At 40.8% G+C, this 13,482-nt stretch overlaps 2 protein-coding genes across 2 annotated transcripts; both read right to left on the bottom strand.

Moving 5' to 3' along the window:
* Positions 1-250: 250 nt before the first annotated feature.
* Positions 251-833, bottom strand: LOC128405435 (17-beta-hydroxysteroid dehydrogenase type 6-like). The gene has a single exon (XM_053372079.1). It carries the CDS (start codon positions 831-833, stop codon positions 423-425), a length of 411 nt encoding a protein of 136 aa, XP_053228054.1. The 3' UTR covers positions 251-422.
* Positions 834-9,020: 8,187 nt separating this feature from the next.
* Positions 9,021-9,603, bottom strand: LOC128405431 (17-beta-hydroxysteroid dehydrogenase type 6-like). The gene has a single exon (XM_053372048.1). The coding sequence runs from the start codon at positions 9,601-9,603 to the stop codon at positions 9,193-9,195; it is 411 nt and encodes a 136-aa protein (XP_053228023.1). The 3' UTR covers positions 9,021-9,192.
* Positions 9,604-13,482: the final 3,879 nt, after the last annotated feature.

Here is a 13,482-nt window from a genome sequence, read left to right as displayed (position 1 = left end):
AAGTGGGTACATGAAAAAATTTATGAAATTATACATGTTTTTATGTTTGTTTGTTTGTGTTTGTTGTTTGTAGTGTCTTATAATATATGTTGAAAAGCCAATAAAAATTTTATAAAAAAAAAAATACTTTTTTAAATGGTCATACTTTTTATTTTTTATATACAGTGGTACCTCGGGTTACATATGCTTCAGCTTATATATGCTTCAGGTAACAGACTCCACTTACCCAGAAATAGTACCTCGTGTTAAGAACTTTGCTTCAGGATGAGAACAGAAATTGTGCTCCGGCGGTGCAGCGGCAGCAGGAGGCCCCATTAGCTAAAGTGGTGCTTCAGGTTAAGAACAGTTTCAGGTTAAGAACAGACCTCTGGAACGAATTAGGTACTTAACACGAGGTACCACTGTATTGGGAGTCACTCAGGTCACATTTTGTGGGAAAGTGGAGTAAAGATAAGCAGATGATGATACAGATAATCCCTGGCCTGATCCAGAGCATGGAAACAAAACAACAAAAAGCTACCTTTGTTCCCCACTTGTTCTTTCACCCACTCCGTTGCTGCCGCAACGCTCTCTGTACTGGTGACATCCAGAATGGTGGTTTTCAAGCGCTCTGAGGTGGCCTTGCCCAGCTGCTCTGCCCCCTTCTGCGTGAGACAGGCTGCCAGCACCCGCAGACCCCGGGCATCCAGATGCCTGGCAAGATGGTTCCCAAAGCCAGAGGAACAGCCCGTGATGAAGACATATTTTTCCGTCAGGTTCTCCACCGTCTGTCTCTCCTGGTACAATCGGCGAAGGAAGTAAAGCCCCAGCAGGGCAGCCAGGTAGAGCCACATGGCTAAAACCAGCAGGCAATAAGCTTGCAAGAGTGGGGCACACAGGGACCTAGCAAGCCTTGGAGAAACCAAATCCCAACCCCTGCTCCACCATGAAGCTCACTGCTCTATTTAGCCTCCCTCGCAGTGTAATTGAGGGGAAGGAGAAACGAAGCAATGAGCTGCTTGCAGCAGAGGCAAGCTAAAACAAGTATAAACAATAGCTCTAGCTAGCTGCTTATTCACTGAACAACCAAATGAAGAGAAACAGTATCATCCTATAAATATCTAGACATAAGCAACACTAAGCTCAGATATTGTGCAAGCCCAGCATTAGCATCCAACAGGTCATATGCCTTATTTTGCCATCACTGCATCACATATTGCACTTGCTCAAGGTCCAATCCCCAATTTGTTTTGTTTGTTAATTTTATTTTTCGAGTTTTCAGTTTTACAAAAGATCTGAAATGCAGTACATCTTCAGAAATAAAAACATAATTGGATTTCCCTCCTCCCCTTCTGTTTCATCTTCTGGTTTCACTTTTATCACTGCATTTCCCCTATAGTTCCTTATAATTGTTACTGTCTGGTTTCCAAATAAGTTATTATTTAACTTCTTGTGTTGTGTTCTTCCTGCTAATGTAGTTAAATGTTTGCAAATATTTTTTAAATAATCCACGTATTTCCCCCATTCTTTAGTGATTCTTTATTGACCTGATTTTTAAACACATATGACATATTTTGTCATGTGATGAACTGGAGAATACAATGAGAAGTACAAGATCAAGAGATGTTTTTCCAATTTAAGCAAATCAATTGTGCACATCAGGAAATATAGCTCCACTTTTTGCTTTCTTTCTTGCCCTCTCTCTTTCTCCATTTATAAGAAGCCCATAAAAGTGTCTTTTTATATTCATAAGAAAAATGTGTGTGTGTTTGTGTGTAGATGTGTGTACACACCACACACACACAGAAGGGCAAACGTACTTGTATTTCTCCTCTTTTTTCTGAATTTAATGAGCAAATATTCCATGCCCAGCCTAACTGGAAGCATCTGTTCCCTCCTACTACCACCTAGAGGGCATCAGAGGTAGAAGCAGAGAAGAAATCTGAATTCTGAAACTGGTACATGCCCCCAGCCAATGGGACCTCACCCAATGAGCAGTATGCCAAGTGGAGATTTGAACCCAGGTCTCCTAGGTCCTAGTCTGAAACTCTAACCACTGCACCACACTGCTTCTCATTCTCCAACACTAGAACTCATGGACATCTAATGAATGTTGGAAGGTCCAGGACAGCTAATAGAAAGTACTTCTCTTAATTAAAATATAGATCTAACAGCCACAGGAGATAGGGATGCCCACCCACTTGGATGGTTTTAAAAGTGGATTGGACAGCCAAGACAGGAAGGGAGAGTGCGCTTGATTGCTGCTTTCGAGAAGTCATCTGCTGGTAACTGAATGGTGGCTGAGAAGAGACATTGGTCTGATCCAGAAGGTTATACCTTCCATATTCTCTGCTCTGGGCTCCCCAAACACGTTTAAATGGGAAGCATCTTAAAAGATATTGCAATATAACTGCTCTGCTCCCTTCTTCTCCCAAGTATTTCCCCCCATCTAAATTGCCTCCTTTCCCACCTGCCATGAGGAGGAAAAATTCAGTGTAGATCAGCCAAATGACTCCAGAGGCTTCTCCTACACTGCAAATGCTGGCTAATCAGTTTGAGGTCCTGCAGCTGCTTGTCAGTTAAAATTAAAATCTTGCAACACTGATTATGATATCTTGCATCTGTGCTTTTAGAATCAGGTTGATCATTTTTAATTAAATTTTTTAAAATTAAAATCTTGCAGCATTGATTATGGTCTCTTGTATCTGTGGACATTATCAGACAGGAACATTTATCTTCATACATAATGAAGTTTCACTGTGTGACTTCACAGAACAAGCTGCTGTCAAAGGCATAAAGCAATAATCTTTCAGGTTATTTGGCAATCCTAGCAGCTCTTGACAGAGGCTGAATTAAGGAGACCCCATGGAATTCCTTCCCCATTCATTGCCTTATTGATTTTAGTTGTCTCTAATACTTTTTTTTTTTTTAAATGGGGACTTCCGGTCGGTGCCAGCGTTTAATGGCGGTCTCCTGCTGAGCTCCGCTCGGGGAGACTACTCCGCGAGTTCGGGTCTGACCGCTACGGCGAAGCGGGGACCCCTAAAATCACAGGCGCAGAAGCCTGTGAACAAGGAGACTCGGTGGGCACCTTAAGCGCCCCCCGTTACTGTGAAGGAGCCTTTTTAAAGGCTCCGGAGCAGCATCGGGTGAGAGCGCGGTGCTGAGAGTCGCTACCCAGCCCGTGGAGTGAAGCCGCGTCGCCATAACGGAGAGCGCCGATTCCTTCCTGGCATTTGGATTTACAAATTACCTGTGAGTAGGACTGGAAAACTTTTGGGATTTAAAGCAAGAAATTTAAAAATTTGGCCGAAAACGGGAAAGAGTTAAAATAAGGAAGTCTGCCTTTCCCGGACTGCATGACAGCTAAAGTAACGACATACAGGCTGCAATTTGACGGAAGATAATTCTATTACCATTTAACCCAGACATTGAACTTGAACCTCTCCCCTTAGCAGCAGGAGCGGGGGGGGATGAATTTTGAACTTGTATTACCTGTCTGAAAGAGGTGAAAGGAAAAAGATTTCTCTGCCGTTTTAAACCCTTGGGAAAGGACTGCTTTAAAAGAAGAGTAAGTCACCGGGACTGGAAACTGTCATTTGAAATTGGAAACAAAGTTGGTGCCTTGCGTGCTCGATACAAAGTTGGGACTTTATTTGCTATTGTTAGGAGTTTGGTTGGAGATACAAACTGACAGCCTTTTTAGTGGAAACTTATTGGGAGAGTTGTAGCCATTTTTCTCTTTGTTTCTCTGTACCTTGAACTGTGAGCTGCTCCCTCTAGAGGGTTGTGGGAAAATAGCCATAAAGTCAAGTGTGTAAAGAGCAAGTCAGTGGAGTTTTCCATCTGGAAATAATTCCCGTGGGAACGACCTTGGGACATGAGTGGCCAAGAAGATGAGATGAAAACAAGAGCTAAAACAAAAATTGCACAAAGGAAAAGAGGTTCTATATCAGGCTTAGCCCTTGCAGGTGTAGAAGGGCAGGAAAAAGGGATGGATACAGTGACACAAGCATTAATAAAAATTAATGAGTCCTTAGAAGCTTTGACCAAGCAAGGCACAGAAAATTCTAAACAGTTGACAGAGTTATCAGAGAAGCTAGATTTAAATACCAAAAGTGTTGCATCTAATACAGAGACTATAAATAAATTAATTGAAGAAAACGTTGCAATTCGTAAGACTGCTGAAGAGGCAAAAACCATTGCAGAATCCACACAAGTAAAGTTAGAACCAGTTTGTAAAAAACTGGAGGAACATGAGGCGGCCCTGTCTTTAATGGAACTTCAGAGAAAGGAGAGGAATCTGAGATTGAGAGCAGTCCCAGAAAGCGAACAGGACAATTTGGTAGGGTTCCTCACAAAAGAATTTTCGGAATTTTGGCAAGTAAATTCGAAAGAGGAGGAATTCAAGATAGTCACGGCCTTCAGACTGGGCAGAAGACAAAATAAGAAAAACCCAAGGGACTGCCTGATAACTTTGAGATCTAAGGAGGAGAGAGATAAAATATTAAATTTACAATTTCAAAGATCTCTTGAGATTGAAAATTCCTTTGTGCAGATTTATAAGGATATTCCTAAATACATCTTGGAAGCGAGAACTTACTACAAGGACCTGACCACTTTGTTGAAGAAGAATAACATAATATACAGATGGGAGTTCCCACAAGGCTTGTCTTTTAATTACAAAGGGGGAAAAACCAAAATAAAAACAGTGCAAGATAAAGAACAATTTTTGGAAAGAAACGAAGAGGACCTCGTGAAGGAAGTGGTGGACCTGACTACTGAGGCAAAGGACTTAGCGGATATTTCGAACTTGACATTTGGACTTAAAACCCCAACAAAGGAAGAACAATTGTTGGGGGCAGTTGGAGGAGTAACTAAGTAAACAACAAGATGGCTTTACAATTTTTAAGTTGGAATTGTAATGGTTTGAACCTTCCCAGAAAAAGACGTGAGGTTTTTCATATTTTAAAAAAAGAACAATTGGACTTGATTTGTTTACAAGAAACCCACGTGACTAGAATACATAGAAAATTACTTGTTAATAAAAGACTGGGACAGGAATTTATTTCATCAGACAAAGTGAAAAAAAGAGGAGTGGTGATTTATGCTAAGGAAAAATTGGCCCCTAAGTTGATGTTTAAAGATGAACAAGGAAGATATTTGGCAATTGAAATACAAGTCCAAGGAGAAAAATTATTGATAATTGGGATTTATGCTCCAAATGAAGGGAAGTCAGAGTTCTTTAAGAAACTACATGGGACATTAATGGACTATTTGGATTACAATGTAATTATGATGGGAGACATGAATGGAGTGGTCTCTACAAATATGGACAAAGCACTAAGACAGGTGGTTTCTAAGGACGGGAGACTACCTAAGACTTTTTTTGAAATGACAGATAATATGGACTTGATTGACATTTGGAGAACAAGAAACCCTTTGGAGAGAGAGGGAACTTTTTTCTCTGAAGCAAAAATGACCTGGACCAGAATCAACCAAATTTGGGTAACTAGTGGGATGGCACCTAAGATAAAAAAAGTGGAAATCTGCCCAAAGACTTGCTCCGACCATAATGCTGTAAAGATGGAAATGAACATAACAACAGCTGGTTCCTTCAGATGGAGGATGAATGACTCCCTATTTAGAGATGAAGAGGTGTACAGAAAGGCCCAGAAAACTATGAAGGACTATTTTGAGATAAATCTGAAAACAGAGGTGGAGAAAAGAACAATTTGGGACGCAAGTAAAGCCGTCATGAGAGGATTTTTGATACAGCAGAATACTTTAAAAAAGAAGAGACAGAATGAAAAGAAAGATAGGATCTTGGAAAAAATAAAAGAAGGTGAAAAGAAATTGAGATCAAAGCCAAAGTCCCATGAAATTTTAAGAGAAATAAAGTTTTACCAGAGACAGTATATGGGATTGATGAACCAGGAGATAGAATGGAAAATAAAACAAATGAGACAAAAGACATTTGAATCGGCAGATAAATGTGGGAAGCTTCTGGCATGGCAATTGAAGAAAAGGCAAAAGTTGAATATGGTTACAAGCTTAGAGGTTGAAGGAAAGAACATTTTCAGGCCAAATGAGATTAGAAACTGCTTTCAGAGTTATTTCAGAAAACTTTATGCACAAGGGCCGGTGGACGAAAAAGAGATAGAGGAATTTCTTAAAAAATATGGATTACAAAAAATATCTGAACAAAGTAAAGTGACTTTGAACCAGAAAATAACTGAGCAAGAAATAGAGGGAGCCATTCAAAATATGAAATTGGGAAAATCTCTAGGACCAGATGGCTTGACTTCCAGATACTACAAAGTTTTGAAAGACTGGTTGATTCAACCGTTTAAGGAAGTCTGCAATGAAATTTTAGAGGGGAAGAAGGCACCTGAATCGTGGAAAGAAGCATACATTACACTTATACCAAAATCTGAGACTGAAAAGAACCAGATTAAGAACTACCGCCCTATATCATTGCTCAATGTGGATTACAAAATTTTTGCAGACATTTTGGCAAAAAGATTGAAGAGGGTTTTGGTGGGTGAGATTCATAAAGACCAGGCAGGCTTTCTCCCGGGAAGACACTTATCTGACAATGTGAGAAATATAATAGACATTATGGAGTTACTCGAAAACAATATTAATACGAAGGCAGTATTAATATTTGTGGACGCTGAGAAAGCCTTTGACAATATCTCTTGGAGTTTTATGAAAAAGAATCTCAAAGGAATGGGGGTAGGCCAGGGTTTTGAGAATGGTATAGGTGCAATCTATTCTGAACAAAAAGCAAAACTAATTGTAAATAATGTGGTTACTGAGGAAATTGCTATTGAAAAAGGGACACGACAGGGGTGCCCAATATCCCCATTACTTTTCATATCTGTTCTGGAGGTGTTATTAAATATGATTAGAGGGGACCAGCTGGTTAAAGGGATTCAGGTCGGAGCTAAACAATATAAGTTGAGAGCGTTCGCAGATGATTTAGTACTAACTTTGCAAGAGCCAGACATTAGTACTAAAAGAGTTTTGGAGATAATACAAGTTTTTGGTCGAGTAGCAGGTTTTAAGCTAAACAAACAAAAAACAAAGGTATTGGGGAAAAACCTAACAGTGGAGGAAAGAGAGAAGTTTCAGAGTGAAACTGGATTAATGGTAGCAAATAAAGTGAAATATCTGGGGGTTAATTTAACAACTAAGAATGTGAACTTATTTAAAGATAATTATGAGAAATGTTGGACAGAAATTAAGAAAGATTTAGAAATATGGTCGAATCTGAGACTTTCCTTGTTAGGCCGAATTGCTGTTATCAAGATGAATGTTTTGCCAAGAATGTTGTTTTTGTTTCAAACATTGCAGATTCTGGACAGAATGGACTGTTTCAAGAAGTGGCAGAAAGATATATCTAGATTTGTCTGGCAGGGCAAAAAGCCCAGAATAAAATTTAAGATATTAACTGATGCAAAAGAAAGAGGGGGGTTTGCCCTGCCGGACTTAAAATTGTACTATGAAGCAGCAGCTTTCTGCTGGCTGAAAGACTGGCTACTTCTTGAGAACACAGACATTTTGGACTTAGAAGGGTTCAATAATAGGTTTGGTTGGCATGCGTATATATGGTATGACAAGGTAAAAACTCACAAAGGTTTCAAAAACCATATTGTTAGGAAAGCATTATACAATGTTTGGATTCGTTATAAAGATCTGTTGGAAAATAAAACCCCTAGGTGGTTGTCACCAATGGAGGCTAAGGAAGTCAAAAAACTTAATATGGAATCTAAATGGCCAAAATATTGGGAAATTATAGAACAAGAAGGTGGAAATGTGAAATTACAGAGCTATGAAAAACTGAAGTCTAAAGTAAGAGATTGGCTTCATTATTACCAGATAAATGAAGTATTTAAACAGGACAGGAAAATCGGCTTCCAGGTGGAAAAGTCAAAGTTAGAAACAGAATTGTTAGAACCCAATACTAAGACTTTGTCAAGAATGTACAACTTGCTGTTGAAATGGAATACACAGGATGAAACGGTTAAATCAGCAATGATTAAATGGGCACAGGACATTGGACATGATATTATGTTTGCTGACTGGGAACAGTTATGGACCACCGGAATGAAGTTTACGGCATGTAATGCCTTAAGAGAGAATATTATGAAAATGATTTATAGGTGGTACATGACCCCAGTCAAGCTTGCAAAAATCTATCACTTGCCCAATAATAAATGCTGGAAATGTAATGAAACTGAAGGTACTTTTTATCACCTTTGGTGGACGTGCCCAAGGATTAAGGCCTTCTGGGAAATGATTTATAATGAAATTAAGAAGGTGCTTAAGTGTACCTTTTATAAGAAACCAGAGGCTTTTCTCCTGGGCATGGTAGGCCAATTGGTGTCAAAGAAAGATAGGACGTTTTTTATGTATGCTACAACAGCAGCAAGAGTTTTACTAGCAAAGTATTGGAAGACACAAGAACTACCCACACTGGAAGAGTGGCAGACGAAGGTGATCGACTACATGGGATTGGCAGAGATGACGGGCAGAATCCGTGACCAAGGGAAAGAGACGGTGGAAGAAGATTGGAAGAAATTCAAATTTTATCTTAAAAATTCTTGTAAAATTAGTGAGTGTTAAAATGTCATGAGTAAAGCATAGCAGATTTGCAGAGATAAATGATTGGATAAGAGGAAAGAAAAGGGTTTAAAGAAAGGAATTTATAAGTAATTTAGATCAGGGGTTGCTGAAAAAGTTTAAAATAGGGATGCAGAAAAGGGAGGCATGGGGAAGTCGCTGAAAGTGGGTACATGAAAAAATTTATGAAATTATACATGTTTTTATGTTTGTTTGTTTGTGTTTGTTGTTTGTAGTGTCTTATAATATATGTTGAAAAGCCAATAAAAATTTTATTAAAAAAAAAATACTTTTTTAAATGGTCATACTTTTTATTTTTTATATACAGTGGTACCTCGGGTTACATATGCTTCAGCTTATATATGCTTCAGGTAACAGACTCCACTTACCCAGAAATAGTACCTCGTGTTAAGAACTTTGCTTCAGGATGAGAACAGAAATTGTGCTCCGGCGGTGCAGCGGCAGCAGGAGGCCCCATTAGCTAAAGTGGTGCTTCAGGTTAAGAACAGTTTCAGGTTAAGAACAGACCTCTGGAACGAATTAGGTACTTAACACGAGGTACCACTGTATTGGGAGTCACTCAGGTCACATTTTGTGGGAAAGTGGAGTAAAGATAAGCAGATGATGATACAGATAATCCCTGGCCTGATCCAGAGCATGGAAACAAAACAACAAAAAGCTACCTTTGTTCCCCACTTGTTCTTTCACCCACTCCGTTGCTGCCGCAACGCTCTCTGTACTGGTGACATCCAGAATGGTGGTTTTCAAGCGCTCTGAGGTGGCCTTGCCCAGCTGCTCTGCCCCCTTCTGCGTGAGACAGGCTGCCAGCACCCGCAGACCCCGGGCATCCAGATGCCTGGCAAGATGGTTCCCAAAGCCAGAGGAACAGCCCGTGATGAAGACATATTTTTCCGTCAGGTTCTCCACCGTCTGTCTCTCCTGGTACAATCGGCGAAGGAAGTAAAGCCCCAGCAGGGCAGCCAGGTAGAGCCACATGGCTAAAACCAGCAGGCAATAAGCTTGCAAGAGTGGGGCACACAGGGACCTAGCAAGCCTTGGAGAAACCAAATCCCAACCCCTGCTCCACCATGAAGCTCACTGCTCTATTTAGCCTCCCTCGCAGTGTAATTGAGGGGAAGGAGAAACGAAGCAATGAGCTGCTTGCAGCAGAGGCAAGCTAAAACAAGTATAAACAATAGCTCTAGCTAGCTGCTTATTCACTGAACAACCAAATGAAGAGAAACAGTATCATCCTATAAATATCTAGACATAAGCAACACTAAGCTCAGATATTGTGCAAGCCCAGCATTAGCATCCAACAGGTCATATGCCTTATTTTGCCATCACTGCATCACATATTGCACTTGCTCAAGGTCCAATCCCCAATTTGTTTTGTTTGTTAATTTTATTTTTCGAGTTTTCAGTTTTACAAAAGATCTGAAATGCAGTACATCTTCAGAAATAAAAACATAATTGGATTTCCCTCCTCCCCTTCTGTTTCATCTTCTGGTTTCACTTTTATCACTGCATTTCCCCTATAGTTCCTTATAATTGTTACTGTCTGGTTTCCAAATAAGTTATTATTTAACTTCTTGTGTTGTGTTCTTCCTGCTAATGTAGTTAAATGTTTGCAAATATTTTTTAAATAATCCACGTATTTCCCCCATTCTTTAGTGATTCTTTACTGACCTGATTTTTAAACACATATGACATATTTTGTCATGTGATGAACTGGAGAATACAATGAGAAGTACAAGATCAAGAGATGTTTTTCCAATTTAAGCAAATCAATTGTGCACATCAGGAAATATAGCTCCACTTTTTGCTTTCTTTCTTGCCCTCTCTCTTTCTCCATTTATAAGAAGCCCATAAAAGTGTCTTTTTATATTCATAAGAAAAATGTGTGTGTGTTTGTGTGTAGATGTGTGTACACACCACACACACACACACAGAAGGGCAAACGTACTTGTATTTCTCCTCTTTTTTCTGAATTTAATGAGCAAATATCCCATGCCCAGCCTAACTGGAAGCATCTGTTCCCTCCTACTACCACCTAGAGGGCATCAGAGGTAGAAGCAGAGAAGAAATCTGAATTCTGAAACTGGTACATGCCCCCAGCCAATGGGACCTCACCCAATGAGCAGTATGCCAAGTGGAGATTTGAACCCAGGTCTCCTAGGTCCTAGTCTGAAACTCTAACCACTGCACCACACTGCTTCTCATTCTCCAACACTAGAACTCATGGACATCTAATGAATGTTGGAAGGTCCAGGACAGCTAATAGAAAGTACTTCTCTTAATTAAAATATAGATCTAACAGCCACAGGAGATAGGGATGCCCACCCACTTGGATGGTTTTAAAAGTGGATTGGACAGCCAAGACAGGAAGGGAGAGTGCGCTTGATTGCTGCTTTCGAGAAGTCATCTGCTGGTAACTGAATGGTGGCTGAGAAGAGACATTGGTCTGATCCAGAAGGTTATACCTTCCATATTCTCTGCTCTGGGCTCCCCAAACACATTTAAATGGGAAGCATCTTAAAAGATATTGCAATATAACTGCTCTGCTCCCTTCTTCTCCCAAGTATTTCCCCCCATCTAAATTGCCTCCTTTCCCAGCTGCCATGAGGAGGAAAAATTCAGTGTAGATCAGCCAAATGACTCCAGAGGCTTCTCCTACACTGCAAATGCTGGCTAATCAGTTTGAGGTCCTGCAGCTGCTTGTCAGTTAAAATTAAAATCTTGCAACACTGATTATGATATCTTGCATCTGTGCTTTTAGAATCAGGTTGATCATTTTTAATTAAATTTTTTAAAATTAAAATTAAAATCTTGCAGCATTGATTATGGTCTCTTGTATCTGTGGACATTATCAGACAGGAACATTTATCTTCATACATAATGAAGTTTCACTGTGTGACTTCACAGAACAAGCTGCTGTCAAAGGCATAAAGCAATAATCTTTCAGGTTATTTGGCAATCCTAGCAGCTCTTGACAGAGGCTGAATTAAGGAGACCCCATGGAATTCCTTCCCCATTCATTGCCTTATTGATTTTAGTTGTTTCTAATACTTTTTTAAATGGTCATACTTTTTATTTTTTATATACAGTGGTACCTCGGGTTACATATGCTTCAGCTTATATATGCTTCAGGTAACAGACTCCACTTACCCAGAAATAGTACCTCGTGTTAAGAACTTTGCTTCAGGATGAGAACAGAAATTGTGCTCCGGCGGTGCAGCGGCAGCAGGAGGCCCCATTAGCTAAAGTGGTGCTTCAGGTTAAGAACAGTTTCAGGTTAAGAACAGACCTCTGGAACGAATTAGGTACTTAACACGAGGTACCACTGTATTGGGAGTCACTCAGACCACATTTTGTGGGAAAGTGGAGTAAAGATAAGCAGATGATGATACAGATAATCCCTGGCCTGATCCAGAGCATGGAAACTGTTACGAAAAAGGAGCAATGCAGCTGAGTGCTCCAGATGGCTGGAAAGCCAAACAGGATGTTGACGTTATGGGACTGTACCGTGGGAACAAGGGACAGTCTATTCAGTGCACTGAGCACCGGATGTTAGCTCAGAGTGTCACATGACCCTGTACTGGAAGTACATGGGAGGAGTTTTTTCTCTCTCTGCTGTTGGTGATGAGAGAGAGCAGTCACGTTTCTCTGTACTGCTGGAAGGACAGAAATAAAGGCATGTAAATACATTTCTGTCTGTCTCTTTCCCCTCCCTGGGGATGAGAGGGGAGGTGTGTTCTTCTCACGTTGAGAAGAATCGCCGATTGGAGACCTCACCTGGTCTTGCCGGGAGTCGCTGACAGGGAGGTCAACAAGGTTTCAAGCCGGGCACCTGGAGGGTGGCCAATTCCTCTGACTTTTGGCTTGAAAACCAACAACTGGTAGCATATGCCGATGGTTATCTGATCCATGGGAATCAGCATGAGAGGTGAGAGGTCGATGAATCGTTGCCATCCTCTGCACCTAAGAAGATAAGATAACGTCTGCGTGCAGCCAGAAGCTGAACAGACAGCTGGACACCGAGAGGGGTGTTTTCCAGGCAACGGAGCCCCAAAAGGTATGCTGAATTTCGGGCTAAAAAGTGTGAACGCAGATTGATTCATTCTCTGGTTCACGAGAGCTGCGTTTGGAAAAACAGCTCTGAAAGCAAAGGTTTGCATACCAGGAATTCTTGTGGTTGATAAGATTTCCTGTCCGAGGAAGAGGTATGCACAGTTGCTAGGGAACGACAGTCAGTAAGCTTGGAAAGTTACTGGCTCAGTCAAAGAGCCTGGGAAGAGGAATTGTTTTGTCTATCTTGGCAAGAGCTTTAAACAGCGTGCAGCTTTCCTGCCAGAGAAGGCAGAAAAACATCCCAAAAGTGCTTTTGGATTTTAATGGCTCGAAAGTGAGAGCAGACACTTGGATTCAGAATGGATGCCAAGAAGGGGGGAGGTTTACCTTATCCACCTCCCCTGACTAATGACAATTATTCATCTTGGTCTATAAAGATGAAGGCCCTGCTGCAGAATCAGAGGATCTTTGAGGTGATTGAGAACCCAATCCCTGCAGCACCAACGCGAGGTTGGGAATCACAGAATCTGAAAGCCAGGACGGCTATAATTCTGTGTGTCTCAGATAGCCAATTGGTGCATATTCAGAATTTAGAGTATGCACGAGAGATTTGGGAGACGCTGCGTAGAACACATCAGAGGGATGCTGGTTCTTCAGCGTTGCTGTATTTTGAGAAGCTGACCAATCTGAGGCTTGCGCCTGATGGAGATGTTCAAGCGCACCTGACGGAAATGAAATATCTGCGCCAACAGATGGTGGAACGCAATTTCCGTCTGCAGGAGGAAGTGTTTTGCTTCATGATGA

The sequence above is a fragment of the Podarcis raffonei genome, chromosome 2 (genome assembly GCF_027172205.1).
Source record: "Podarcis raffonei isolate rPodRaf1 chromosome 2, rPodRaf1.pri, whole genome shotgun sequence".
NCBI classification, from domain to species: Eukaryota; Metazoa; Chordata; class Lepidosauria; order Squamata; family Lacertidae; genus Podarcis; species Podarcis raffonei.
Note: the sequence above shows the minus strand (reverse complement) of the source record. Positions and strands in the feature narration are given on the sequence as shown.

What these genes read in the sequence shown, in the direction of transcription:
- LOC128405435 (XM_053372079.1), bottom strand. Translation starts at nt 833, where the DNA reads ATGTGGCTCTACCTGGCTGCCCTGCTGGGGCTTTACTTCCTTCGCCGA.
- LOC128405431 (XM_053372048.1), bottom strand. Translation starts at nt 9,603, where the DNA reads ATGTGGCTCTACCTGGCTGCCCTGCTGGGGCTTTACTTCCTTCGCCGA.